This window comes from Netta rufina (assembly GCF_964035555.1).
Source record: "Netta rufina genome assembly, chromosome: 16".
Taxonomy (NCBI): domain Eukaryota; kingdom Metazoa; phylum Chordata; class Aves; order Anseriformes; family Anatidae; genus Netta; species Netta rufina.
The window spans coordinates 14,423,318-14,437,084 of record NC_140140.1 but is presented as its reverse complement, the minus strand read 5'-3'; the positions used below and the strand labels follow the sequence as shown (position 1 = coordinate 14,437,084).

General features: G+C 50.2%; 1 protein-coding gene across 1 annotated transcript in view; it reads right to left on the bottom strand.

Annotated features, from left to right (window-relative positions):
- The window catches only part of COL20A1 (collagen type XX alpha 1 chain), a gene marked incomplete at both ends in the record, with an annotated part of 40,557 nt that extends 31,439 nt beyond the window's left edge, over positions 1-9,118 (bottom strand). Inside the window, 9 exons of the mRNA XM_084296387.1 lie at positions 366-527; positions 1,544-1,708; positions 1,848-1,967; positions 2,648-2,803; positions 4,045-4,245; positions 4,442-4,600; positions 4,810-4,953; positions 6,582-6,692; positions 9,046-9,118. Of these exons, the coding sequence (XP_084152513.1) occupies positions 366-527; positions 1,544-1,708; positions 1,848-1,967; positions 2,648-2,803; positions 4,045-4,245; positions 4,442-4,600; positions 4,810-4,953; positions 6,582-6,692; positions 9,046-9,118 (1,291 nt within the window). The remainder of the gene's footprint in view (positions 1-365; positions 528-1,543; positions 1,709-1,847; positions 1,968-2,647; positions 2,804-4,044; positions 4,246-4,441; positions 4,601-4,809; positions 4,954-6,581; positions 6,693-9,045) is intronic.
- Positions 9,119-13,767: the final 4,649 nt, after the last annotated feature.

Below are 13,767 nucleotides of genomic sequence, written 5' to 3'. Positions count from 1 at the left end.
TTTTCTTCCTCCTGTTAGTTGGAAGAAACTTGGGGAAGAACATGGTCACAATATATTTATCACACAGTAGGATAATTGGGACTGAATAGAAGCCCCCTCTTCCCTACAGTGCTAATTATTGCTAGTTATTGGAAGAGCTGCGTCCAGAGGGTCTTGTAAAAGATAATGGCCAACATGCTGACATGGCAGGGACCATTCCCAGGCAGCAATAGGGCAGAGAAGGGGGATCAGCATAGGAGGAGAAGAGCTAGATGGTGCTGAGAAGGTGGTGGAGCTCATGGATGGATAGGTATGAGAGGATCGAGCAAGGAGTGAGGCTGGCAACAGGGAGAAAGCTCAGCCCTTGCTGAGAGGTTTCACTTCACCTGCATTTTCCTTGCTCTTCTCCTTGATCCTGGCGCACAGGACCCGGGTGAGCCTGCCGACCAGGTTGCTGAGCAGGGGGAAATCCAGCACGTTGTACACTGTGAGCTCCAGCGGCTCCGAGGCCACCTGCTTCAGCTCGGCCTCGTCCGCGTTCTTCACCCCTGCGAGCGGAGCACAGCACCACGCTGAGCACAGGCCTCAGCCGGGAGCACCTCCTGCCCCTGGCCTGCAGCAGACAGCTGAGTTTGCTTTCCACTGCTAGTGTCAAGGTCATCTGAGCATTGCCCAGGGATCCACCTGCTTGTCTGAGTCCAAACCTTAACAGCTCTGATCATCCCCTTCCCCCCTTTGATCCTGAGTTATCTCAAAAGCACTGCAAGTCCTGATGTCTAAGGACAAAACAATGTTTTTTCCTCTAGCCAGAGAGGAAAAGCACAGAACCCAGACAGGACCAGACCTCCAAAAGAGATTTCAGCTGTTAATCCATCATGCTGCCCGACACAGCTGAGGCTCAGCAGCTACACTTGGTCCATGAAAGAAATCCCAGTGCCAGCCATTTAGGTATATAGCCCCATGTAATAAACCCTTGCTTCTGTGTTCCCAACTTAAATGAGCACGTAAAGTATTGGGGATTGCAATTTTAGGAGAGTTTTCTATGTAAGTTTATTGTCTACATATTACTCTTTAGCAGACTTTAGTCTTCAAGGACAGAGCTGCTCAAAGACCATTTTCTGTCTCATTATTACCGCCAGCTAGTGAAGAGCAGATAACATTATTATTCAGAGAAATGGGAAGTTTGAGAGGCAGTAATTACAAAGGAGCTCTCCTGTCCTCCCCAATACAATGTTCTCTTGCCTAATTCCACAGCTGAGAACATTGTTCTCATGGCACATGTTTCTGAGACTGGCAGAAGTCCTTACAGATTGGAGGTGAAAAATCTCTCATGTGAACAACTTTGTTTTCTTGTTTTCTTAACTAAAGCCCCTTTGAAGACACTGCCTGTGCTGAATAAACGGCTTAATTTTCTTCTCTCAGACACGATGTAACATGGTCCTACTTACTACCTTCACAACTTCAGGATGCTCTTATCCAAGCTGAGGGAACATAGCCCTCAGCAAGAAGAAGAGTGGAAGCGGGTTGGTTCTGTCCCATGGCCGATCAATGGCTGTTATCTTACCGATGGCAAATATCTCTATGCCCATGTTTTTCAAGGTCTGAGCAGCCAGATTGGCATCATCCTGGGATTTTCCGTCAGTCAGGAGGATTACCAGTTTCTCGGCCTCCAGCCGGGCGCCAGCATCTGGTTTCAGGTTTTGTTCCAGGACGTGGGTCAGCGCCAGACCTGGGGAGGAGGACAGAGGGATGGGGTGCCACAGCCTGACAGACAACCCCCAGCCCTTATTCTTCTCCCTGCCCTCAGTTGCCTTGTTCCCCATGGAAGATGCCATCCCATCTAGCAGAGATCTGAGAGATGGGGTTACCTGTAAAAGTGTTGCCACCTTTGTACCGCAAATTCCTCACTGCCTCCAGCACCTGCTCCCTCGTGGTGTAAGCACCCAGGTCCCACTCCGTGCGGGGATCGCTGCTGTACTGGGAGAGCCCTGGGGAAGGAAAGAGCTATTGGCATCATGCAAGACAAGATAAGCTCCTGTTTTGGGTAGGAGGAGTCAGTTTGGCATGGTAGGGTGACACAAAATAAAAACTGGACTGGGGTGAGCAGACCTGGCTACTAGCTCCACGTCTCTCCATGGTGGTACTTAACCCTCGTGGTGCTGCTCTGAAGCATTTGATAAGGCTTCAGTGTTATTCAGGGTCAAACTAGCCAGCAGGAAGGATTTACACTGCTCAGTTTCACACACAGCCTGGGCAGTGCCATCCACTGGGTTTAGCATCCCTCAGAACTGGAAGCGGCACCATTCCCAGCTGAGCCCACAGCATCTCCACTGTGGCATTGCCACCACATCCTTCTGTGCCATGCTCTGTAGGTTGAGCATCCCATCAGAGACAGGCAGCAGACCCCAAATGTATCTCAGCATCAAGCCCTCCCTCAGCACCCGACCGGGTGCTGCCCATGCAGCATTTCTTCTGCTCATTGCACAGCTGTTTCTTGCATGCTACTGGGTGAGAAAGTGTCAAGAGAAGCATGCAGGACCCCAGCCCAAAGGAATAAAAGCTCCTCAGGACAGCACAATAACACAGGAATGGAAAGCAAGCTCCCTTCAAACACAGACTGTATTTCTGGAGGGATTTCCTAAGGTCAGGAAACAGGGAAGTGTCCTACCTACTCTTATCTTGTCTTGGGCAATGCTGAATGGGGAAATTAAAGTGCTCAGGAACTCCTTAATGAGCTTGAAGTTGCTGCGTCCGATGCTCCACGATCCATCCACAAGCAGGACGATGTCAGTCATTGCAGATGTGTCACACTGAAACTGGGAACCTGCAGGGGAATAACATATGACATTGAGAGAAGAATTGTAAAGGAGGAAAAACACTTCAGTTTTAAGATACGAAGCAAACCTGCAGCATAAGACCTTGTCTGGATGGCAGATTGGACCATCTGCCAGCCCGACACATCCCAGCACCTTGGAAAAATACCCTTGGCTAAGGGCAACCACCTCAGTACCAAGAAGTTGAGTGGTGAGCAGCTCCATTTCCTCAAAGAAAGGGTTAAGCCTGCCAGGAAGAGCGTGCCTTGCCCAAGCTCTGCTCTCTGCAAGCTGTCAGCTCCATTACATCTCAGCCCCAGCCCTTGCTTCCCTTCTATCTAGCCTAAGTCTCCAAGAACTGCAGGTGATTGCTTAATTCCATTCCATCGTGAGATCCCCTGTGGGCTGTAATTATTTTGTGGCTTTATATTAAATCCCATCTCTCCGTAAAAACCCGCTGGCATCACAGCTCCTCCAGCCCTGCCTTTCTCCCCACCCCAGGCCTGCAGCTTAACAGAGGATAAGATAGGGCATGTTGCTGATCGACTGCATCTTCCCTGAGTATTTTTCAGATTTTTTTTTTCCATCTTTGGTAGAGAGAAATGGATAACTGCAACCTGCTGCATCTGGATGGCAAGGGGTTACTCTCCTCTCATCTCATGGCCATGAATTCCTGCTGCTCTCAAGGGACCAAATGGGGATGCTCTGCTCAATGTCTTATCTACCACTTCAAAAGTGCTGTGAGCCATCTGCCCTGCCACATCCTCAGCTGGTGCATCTGAAGGTTCAGCATGGATTGGTTAGCTGGGAAATGTGAAGGATGAGACCAGGAGGTGGAGTGGGTTGGGTAAGGAGCACCTCCACGTGCTTCTCCCTGCTGAAGGCATGGAAGGGGCCGTGGCTTGGGGTCTGTTGGAGAACAAAAACTTGCATGGGTCTGTCTGAAGCAGGGAGAGGTGGCAACGTGAATAGAGCAAATAGAGGAAAATAAGTTAAACCCTCTCAGAGGAATTTTTCTCCTAGCTGCAGTTTGCCTTTAAATCTGTGATGTTTTGCAGAACTCCAAACTTTTGCAGCAATCCCTGGCAGTTCCCCGATGTATGGCTTAACAAATCGGAGTGGTAGCAGCAGCACCTGTACTCCTAAAATCTTGGTGACAGAGAGAGGGCTGGAGGTTGGTGGCTCGTATTTAACAATCATTGGAGAAAACAGTGGGGAAGAAGAAGCAGGACATGTCTGAAACCCCTCTCACCTCTCCTCAGTGAATCCTTTGTGGGTTTTTCTTTTCCTAGAGACTCTCGCTCCGAGCTTGCAGGAGTGCGCTGGGATGATTTTGGGGCTGGTGGTGGTGTTTGTGTCACACCGGCCTCTGCATGGGGCTGGCTTCTCGTGGCTTCTCCTGAGCCCTTGGGCTGAGCCCCCTTCTGCCTTTTCTTCTCAGCTCTGTCCTTTGCTGTGCTCCAAATAGAAGAAAAAAAATAAAAATAAAAAATTTTCCCTTGTGTTATCCCCATGCAACCTGTGTCTTACTGAAAGAATGTCCCTGACAGAGCAAAACCCCTGAAAGCTTCCATATCTTCTGCTCACTAGCAGCATGGCAAAGGCTCAAAATCCATCCTCTGTGACTGCAGGACGGTCTGGGCACCCACCTGGCTGCACCAAGACAGCGTTTGGGGGTGGAGGGGTGGGCTCTGCGCCCCCGCTGTGCTCAGCTGCTGGGCTCCCCACGGAGGTGAGATTCTTTCCCAACGCAGCTCCCGCGTTCCTTCGGTTGTTTCTAGCCTGGGATGCATTTTTGAGGTCCTCTACTGTGGGAAGAACAAAAATAAGAAGTCACTCCAGTCAGTTCCGTGAACCATGGTCCATCCCTCATCCCCTGGGTCTCCACCATCCCCCTGTTCAAGCTTGCAACCAAAATACCAAAAGGCTCAATTTTGTGGCATATTCTACATGGCATATGCCAGAGCCGTACCTCCAAGAGCTCTCTGAATGGTAAAATGTAGCTCTTCCTACTTACTCACAAATTTCCTCTTGGCAAACAAGGCTTCCTGGGAGCCGTTGAGCACGTAGACCTGCAGCGTGTATTCCTTGGTAGGGCTCAGCCCCCCCACGGTGGCTTTGGGAGTCTTGGTTTTCAGCATGACTTCTTGCTCCGAGTCGCCTGAGGTGGGATGAAGCCACAGCTCAGAAATTGCTAGAGCTTAAATTTAAGCTGACAGTAGAAAAAGCGCCGCTAAAATGCTGAGAATGTCTGGCTGGGGACCTCAGTCAACTCTAATTTATTTTTTAATTCTGCGGATCTCTGATTTTGAATCTTTTTTCCCCCATCCAGAGCTGAGAAAAACTTTTTTAAATCCCTGCTACATGCCCAAAATGGAAAACCAGTTCCCACCCAGCATTAGCGTAACTCCCACTGACTTCCCAAGGAGGTGCTGCCTGAAAACCCAGTCCTCAAAGGGCAAAGGTTGAGCCACCACCACCTAGGAAAACATCCAGCCAAGAGATGTGCTTGATGTCATGTGTGGCAGGGTGAGGAAGTGGTCTGACATCTCTGGAGGTCCCAAGTGGCACCTGGGACTCATTTTTACTTATTCCAGCTGCTCTTGCTCTGCTCTCTCTGCAAGTCCCATGTCTCCCTAAAAGAAGCTGTCCTCTGTGGGGAGAGGGATCATTTTTGGGACCAGCACTACCTCCAGACCCCTCCTGCTGCAGGGGGTCTTCCAGCCATGCCTCATTGCCGTGAGCCTTGTCCTGGGGCTGCGATGCAGCTGGAAACTGTGACATTTCTGCCTTGGCATGGCAGCGAGCAGATGGAGCGAGGCAGCTCTGCAAAGCAGCAGCCAAACGCTGCGCTACGTCTGCGGGGAATCTTTGGGACCACAGCAACAAAACAAAGCGAGGGAGGGCAAAGCAGCTCCCTAAAAGCCTGTTCAAGAAAGATCTACGAGCCTTTAATCGTGCAGATGGATGCATTTCTGACCCCACCGTCCCCAGGGCTGGAAACGGAGCTCCCCAGCCCACGCAGAGGGAAAGCCTCAGGCATGTGCAGGCTGGGGGATTCCCCACGTTCCCGGGATGCTCATCACTCCCCGCCGCCGTGCTGAGGCCCGAGGAGGAGCAGGGCAGGGAAGGAATGAGAAACCTCCAGCTCCGGCTGGGCAAACAGGTGGGGGCTGAGCTAAAAGCAGGCGGCTGAACACGAGCATTGCTGGCCCTGCTCTCCCCACCCAGCTGGGGAAGTGGCTGTGACTGGAAAATAAATGCCAGACGAGGCTAGGGTTGCCTCCAGACACCAAGGGACGTGGTGTCCTTCCAGCACCACCGCCAGAAGCTGGGGGGAGCAGGAGCTTGGTTGGGGCAGGGAGCCAGAAGGCTGAGCAGCCCCTCTATGGGGTCAAGGACATCCTATCCTTGGTGGAGAGCAGGGAGCCCCCTAATAAGGCCAGCAAGACCCTGATGAGGGCAGACACTGCAGCAGTGCCAGTTATAACCATAGCACCATGAATCTTTCTGTTTTCTGCTCCACTTTCCCCCAGGGGGAACGGGGCTGAATTTCTCCTCTCTCTGAACACGCACTACAGATTGAGTCCGTGGTGGCCAGAAAGGCTCCTTGTCCACCCTGCACGAGCAGGTAATCAGCACTCAAAACCAAACCAGCCAACAGGTAATTCCCTCTGCCTTATCTCACCCCAAGCACCAGCACTATTTAGACCCCCCCAGTCCTACTGTCTCGGTCCCTTATGCCCAGATCAATTGTCTGGGTCCGACATCCCACGTGCTCGCACATACCTGCCATGGGTTTCACCCGCACTTTGTAGCCGTTGATGTTCCCCTCGGTCTCTTTCCATTTCATCTGGAGCCTGTCTTCTGAGAGGACCGTGAGTTTCAGGCGGCCTGACCCTGGGGAGGAGGAGCCCCTGGGTGTCCGTGCTGTTAGGGATGTGATTCCTCCCTCTGCACACACCCGCACAAAACACCCCGCACGCTGCCTTCTCTGAGGATTTGGGGTCTGCTGCCGTTCAGAGGGGACCTTCACCATCCCATCTGAGTGCTCAGCATCCCCTGACACCCCTCTGCCAGGAAACCCACCAGGGGCCACCACGTGAGACCTCACTGAGCTCTGCTGCCACCAGGAAAAGCAGCCCAGCGGGAGGTGAGGGCTTCTCTGCACCTCTCTCACCCTGGAAGACACCACTGGGAGCTTTCATGCAGTGTGTTTGGTTTCAGAGAGTGTATTAGTGCAGATGTCTGAAATGGAAGGGCAGGAAATAGATAAAAGGGACACACGAGGCTCCTCAATGGGCTCAGGCTGCTAAAAAATACAGGAATTCCCCAGGTGATGGATCCCATCCTGCAAAAAGATTATTTCAGGTGCAGCTCCAGTCTAGAAAGAGGGAATGGTAGAGAGGAAGAAAAAAAAAAAAAAAAAAAAAAGGCAGGAGAAAGGAGCAAAGAAAACTTGATAAAGTGCAAATAACAGCTCCTGGCAGGACCATAACTCACAGGCACCAGCTTGTGCCAATTTGTAGGAAGCAGCAAACTAAAATGGCAAATTCTGATGAAAAAAATAGTACAGGACAAGGAGGTAAAACAAAGAAAGAGCGTATTCTGTTATCAGCTCCAGATTTGGCAGAGATCTGTTAAAGCCCAGCTAAATGTCTCAGCCCATGTGTCACTTTGAGTCAGTGATTCCTTGGTGAAATGCAGCCGTGCTGTCACACAAATGTCGCCATATGAAGCTTTTTCACTTCACTGGCTATAGGATGGCAACTCAGCAAATTTACTTCCCTTCCTCCCTGGTCCTGCGTCTACATCTGCCTTTCCAGCAGGCTGCCCTAATGTGCCATGAGTGAGCACATCCTTTGCCTGCATGGTTGAAACATCTGCACTCAATTGCCCACCTCGTCTGCAGTTGTTACCAATCTCTTTCCCTTCATCATTACTCATAAATAAAAAATAAAATAAAAAAATAAAATAAAAAAGCTTAAGGTGACCCGGAGCATCCTGCTCAGTACTGGCAAACCATTTGTGCTGCACAGGACTCCTCAGGTCCCTAATCTGGTTTTGCATGATGCCAGCCATCTCCTGACAGCTTTGCCATGAATTCAGAGCCCAGGAAAGCAGTGAGAGCTGGCAGCGAGGACTTGCTTGTCCCAGCCCTGTGTCCGTGCCCTAATATTTCCTTGCGGAGACTTCCTGCGGGCTGCCCAACAAGCACATAACTCTCCGGGGGGAACAAAGCTCAGATTCACACGTCACCCCAGGCGAATATGAAGGGGAAGAAAGAAAACATGGGGAAGAGGGAAGAGGGGCAAAACCAAATCCCAGAGTCACGCCTAAGAGAAGTGGTAAAAGATCAGGGAACAATGAGGGGGATTCATAGTCAGATGAAACATGGAGCTGTCTCCTTCTGGATGAGCATGGTCCAGCTCCTCGGCCGTTGCTCTAGAAGCCCAGCAAAAAGGCAAGAATGTCCCCAGACAGATGTGAAAGGACAGCATCCTCTGAGGCGCCATTATGTGCTGGATGCAAATGAACCCCGGTGCCATGAAAGCTCCACTGTTTCTCTGCCCCGTGTTGGATGTGAGCTGTTTGATGCTGTAACCTTGCTCTCCGGCGGACAGGAAACTAAGCCCAGACACATCTGGGAGATGCATGGCGTGGAGATATGTCTGTCCTGGCTTTGATGTGCACTCACCACCTTGTACTGATCCCTTCCACAGAGGTTTATATGAAATATAAAGGTGGACAGGATATGGTGAGATGCTATAGGTATTTTCTGCTCATTTATGGCACTGTGGGAGCGCTGCATGGTACAGGAGGATTGCACCTTGCGTGCTCTCTTACCTAAATGTTGCACCAGGTGTCACCATACAGCTCCACAGCAGTAGTTTCAGAGAGCAGGACAGATGTGGCAGCTAACAAACCACCACTTTTTCTCCCCAGTTCTCAAGCTCCAATTGCAGACCGCATAAGCATCCCTCACTCCTTACACAGGCTGAAATGCATCCCCGGTGCAAGGGAGCGGCGCGCTGAACTGCTGCCAGCAATGAGAACAGGCACTGCAGGGTGGGTGGGATGGGGATCCTCCCCCAGAGGGCCCCCTGATCTCCCATCGCTCTTTATACATAGGAATGGGCTGCTTGGAGCTTCACCACCACAAGGGCTGGGGCTGAGCTTCACCCAGGGGGCAGCCGGACCCCACAGGATGCCCCCAGCGCTCCCCCCAGAGCAAGGGCGGACGGCTCCTTACCTTGGCCCCCTCGTCCCCAGACGTGGCTCGCCACGGGCAGGCAGGCAAAAAGGAAACAAGTGCGAATCAGCATGGTGACCAGGACCTGCGAGATGGCAAAGGTCAGGAAGGAGGAGAGCAAGGGACATTTCACCACATCAAACCTCACCTGCATGAATTCTTCCACCCTGGAATCCCCTCTGCTTACCTATCCCCCATGTAGTAACCACCTGGGCTTTCCTATGGCCCTGGGAACTGAAGCCTGTTGCTGTGATTTTTATTTTTATTGTTTTATTTATTTATTTATTTATTATTATTCTTTTATTTTGGGGCAGGAGTGTCTATTTTCTCTTGCAGTCCCCAGTGAAGGGCCCACAATCTGAGGCATACAGCACTGACAGCACTAAGAGGGTGGATAAAGAAGGACATACTGAATTTTGCTGCTGGTTATGGACATTATCACGTCAGAGGATCAGTTTGCCTTAGAAATAACCTCTGCAGTGCTCCCAGAGCTGGCTGGCTGAGGACAGCCACTCCTCAGCACTCACCCTACAGCTCATGGACCTCAAGGACCTTGTCTTTGCTGGCCTGGATATAGGGTTTGTTCAGTATGGGTCAGTAAAGTCAGACCAGCACAAAACCACCCTAACATATGGACATGGAGACTCTCCCTGGCCTCAGCCTCAATATATACCAGATTTAAAACACGTTGGCCTTTTGCAGTGCGTTGTTGGCATCTGTCATTTTCGTGCTGCACAATTCAGCCTCATTGCTTTTGGCACAATCAGACCACACACACAAGTTTCCCCCACTGCCATCTGCAGTGACTTTTCACTTCTCTTCATTCTGACGGACAGGTATTTACAGGCTCCTTGCAAATGCCTATTTCTCCTCCAATACGTCAGCTTTTTAGGGATTTCAAGGAAAAATGAATATGCACATGGGTGACCTAGCCATGATCTCCTGCATTTTAAATCAGTTCTAAATTGTAAGAATGAATGGAAAAATATGCAAGTTGTAACAGAGAGATGTTAACCACGCTCCCCCTGCACACACGCTCATGCAATCTGTGATATATATATATTTTTTTTGATTGAAGATCAGGTTATATGGAACAACTGCCATGTAACTGAAGCCCTTAGCCATGGGAAATACTCTTTTTTTTTTTTTTTTTTTTTTTTTTTTTTCCCCAGCTAATAAAGTGAAGTCATTGCTCAAAGAGAAGCAGATTACAGGTGGCTTTCAGGAATCTGGCTGTGCTCTTCTGGAGAGCAAAGCCTGCCCTTGCTGCAGAGGTACGTGCACCAGGCAGGAGAGACAGCACAAATGAGCCTTTCAGTCAGGGTGTTTGTCAAAAATGCAGACATCTTGCAATGCCACCAAACTGCTCTTCACTTCCATGCCACTTCCCTGTGGCTCTGCTGGCAAACAGGGAGCCAGCCCCCAGCAAAAGCAGTGGGCTGGGCAGGATTTTTGTGCTAACCAGGGCTATACGAGATCCAAAGGGCAGTGAAATAAGCATGTGTGCATCTGCAACATGCACTGAGCTGGGCTCCTGCAAGGTCACAGCCAGCCAGGAGCTTCCACCCTGCTGTGCCAGTAAGGATGAATTCTGTATTAACACAGAACTTCAAAACCATCCGTGCTTTGCCTCTTCTTCAAGTTCCATTTTCCTACCAATCAATCAGGTGTAACAAATAACCTGTTTGAGATGGTAGAAGATGAGAAAAGGATTTTCATTGCCCAGCAGGGTTACTTGCTGGGCACCAAGACCCCACCTGCATCCTGTAGCCCCTTCCCATTCATTCCTGCCCTTGCTGGTGCCACCACCACCCAAGCCAAGCTGTGGTCCCCAGAAAGGGGGGGGGGGGACCACGGTGATCTCAGCCTGGTGGAGTGCAGGGAGCCTCCGGCATGCTGATGCCTCTCTCCTCTTACTCGCTCAGGGAAGGAATTTGGAGACAGCAACACATGGAGCATGTGGTGAGTATTTCCAGGGCCTGGAAAATGGGAGGGGGACACGCACCACTTCCCGTTTGTCCCAGCTGCGTGCTCGGAGGGGATTTGGAAGTTAAGGCAGTCTGAGATCCCCTTATTTGTACAGGAAATTTTTTAAATAGTCACTTTAATTAAAGAAAAAATAATAATAATTTCTAAGCAAAAACATCCCTGCGGTGTTTTTAAATCAGCACAGCTGGAATTGGAAACTTTGGGGTAGTGCGAATTATTTGTGTCCTCCACAGCCCCAGAAGCTGGCTCATGGTTTAGGGACAATTCTGCCCTTCCTTATCCCAGAGGATGCCTCCAGGTCTCTGCAATGTCACCTCAAAGCCCACACCCAAGGGCAGCAGCAGGGACCGTCCTGCAGCAGACAGGCACCTGCCCACTGCACCCACTGCAGGGAGCAAACCTGTCCCATGCTCCCTAGGAACTTTGCTAGTTAAAGGACCTAAAACAGACTAAGAAACCCACCGTTCATCAAACCCCTTCTGTTCTCTCCTGGAAATCTGCATTTCAGTTCCACTAGTGAACAAAAGCCCTCAGTTACCCCAGCACCAGTCCCAAAGTGTAAGGGACGATGCCTGCTTCAAGGCAGAGCCTTGCAGGTCCCCACAGCCCAGGTAGGCTTAGAAACTTTGGCTTGGTGCAAACCCACACCATGCCCACAGGTGGGAGAAATGCACCTAGAGCTGCCATTGCCAGCAAACCCTTCCAAGCACTGTCCTTTTGGCAATAAATAAATAAATAAATAAATAAATAAATAAATAAATAAAATCCTGCAAGCCACACAACCCACAAAAAGGAAAAAAAAAAAAAAAAAAAAAAGACAAATTGGCTGCATGTCTCACACTCTAAAAGAACCGAGTGTTCTCTATAAAGCAGTCCTGGTGATATTCAGACCTGGCCTGCAGCAAACAGGAGACCTGAGGTCATCAGGGCTGCTGCCATCCCTCAGGGCAGCCGTGCTGCATTGCTCCAACCTTCCCACAGCTGGAAACCCTGCTGAAGTTCCCTGCTCCACCAATACCGACCCCAAAACAAGGCAGCCCCTCCTGCGCCCCCGTCCCCGCACACCAAGCAAGCCACAGACCTGTGTGCGGCAGCACGGCTCTCCTGCAGGCAGCCGCAGGCGGGACGGATCCTGCTACATCCTCAGGTCCTGGGAGAAGCAGCCCCGGTGCTTTGGCTGCTTCTCGGCATGGTGAGGGAGATCTCAGCCCCAGACGTCAGGCCAGCAAGGGAAGAAGGAAAGGGGAGGGAGTGGGGTAGCGATTCCCCCACCTCCCTGCACCACGCGGCAGAGCAGCAGCCCGGACACGCAGCTAAATAAAGCACGCCCGGGAAGCAAGAGCCTGTTTCTGCGAAAATCAGCAAACGGCTCGCAGTGTTTTTGCTAACTACATGCTAAATCTCCATCTAGGAAGCCGCGCACTGATTTCCTAGAGCTCAGCAACAAGTCGGGGCTCCCACCCACTGTCATGCTCGCGGGGATGAAGTCAGCCCAGCCACATTCACATCCCATTAAATACTTCTGAGAGCCCGGCCTTTGCACTGAAGGCTAATTGTCTGGCGTTTGGCTGAGGAAATTAAGCACATCTGGAGGCTTTGCAAGCCCAGGGCCTGAATCACGAGCTGGTGCTCCAGCTGTGCTCACAGCCCTGACCTCCGGCAGCACGCGCGCTCCTGCCCCAGGAGAGCCGCCCAGCTCCGTGCCAAGGCTTGGTCCAAAAAGATTTTCTCCCCGCTGCTAGGAATGGAACAACTGACAGTGGTGTTTCTCCTTACGACTGGAGACCAGATTTACAGCTGGGTCCCTGGGGACTGACAGCATCGGCCTCACACTGCAGCAGTGCGCTGCAGGAGACGTGTATCACCCGTTCTCGTGGAAACTCAGGCAGCTTTGAAAGTGTCAGATGGAAAAAAATCACCGTTTTAAGATATTTTTATACATTAAACAATTATTTAGTACTTTGTTGAAGTTTGGTTTTATAACCTAAAATAATTTAAATAGATTTAAATTTAAAATACTAAATATTTGAAAGTATCAGAATATAGAAGACAAAGGGTTCTATAAAAGACATTAAACTTTTAACTCTTCTTTTAAACACTAAAAAAAAAAAGCACTCAAGACTTTTTAAAACAAAACATAGAGCACCTGGTACAGGAGCCTGTGAACACAGAACTGGCACAGCCCTACATGTAAATACCATGAATTACCTCTGCTGTGATTCCTACCGGATTTCAGCAGCTGCTCAGACTGGTGACAGTTTACTACAAAGCTAGAAGGAGGTGAGAAAGGAAAGAGCACACACCTCCTGCACGTCACTTTCAGGGAAATTCAAACCTAGAGCCAAAATTTATGCTGTTTATGACAGCAAAAAACTAAAGCTGCTTCCTGTGCTTACATATGTGTTGTTCTTTTCTAGCCTCCTTTTCCAAGTTGCCCATGCAATGCCAGAGTCTTCTGGCTTTGTCTTCCTTTACTTCACGCCCTGTCACTCTGGATAAAACCTTGTGGCCATCACAAGTGCCCAGCACCTCTTTAAACAGCAATACAAAACCTAATTTAAAAAATTAAAAGGCAGAGGGATGCTGCTTTGTGCACAGTATGGCTAGGTGGAACAACTCAGAGCAGGTTGACAAAAGGCTTAAAAGACTGCTTTTACCTATGGTCTGGAGAGACACCTTGCTTGGACCATGCTCCAGGAAGACTGAGCTGTAAGTAGTCCTATTCCTCACCAC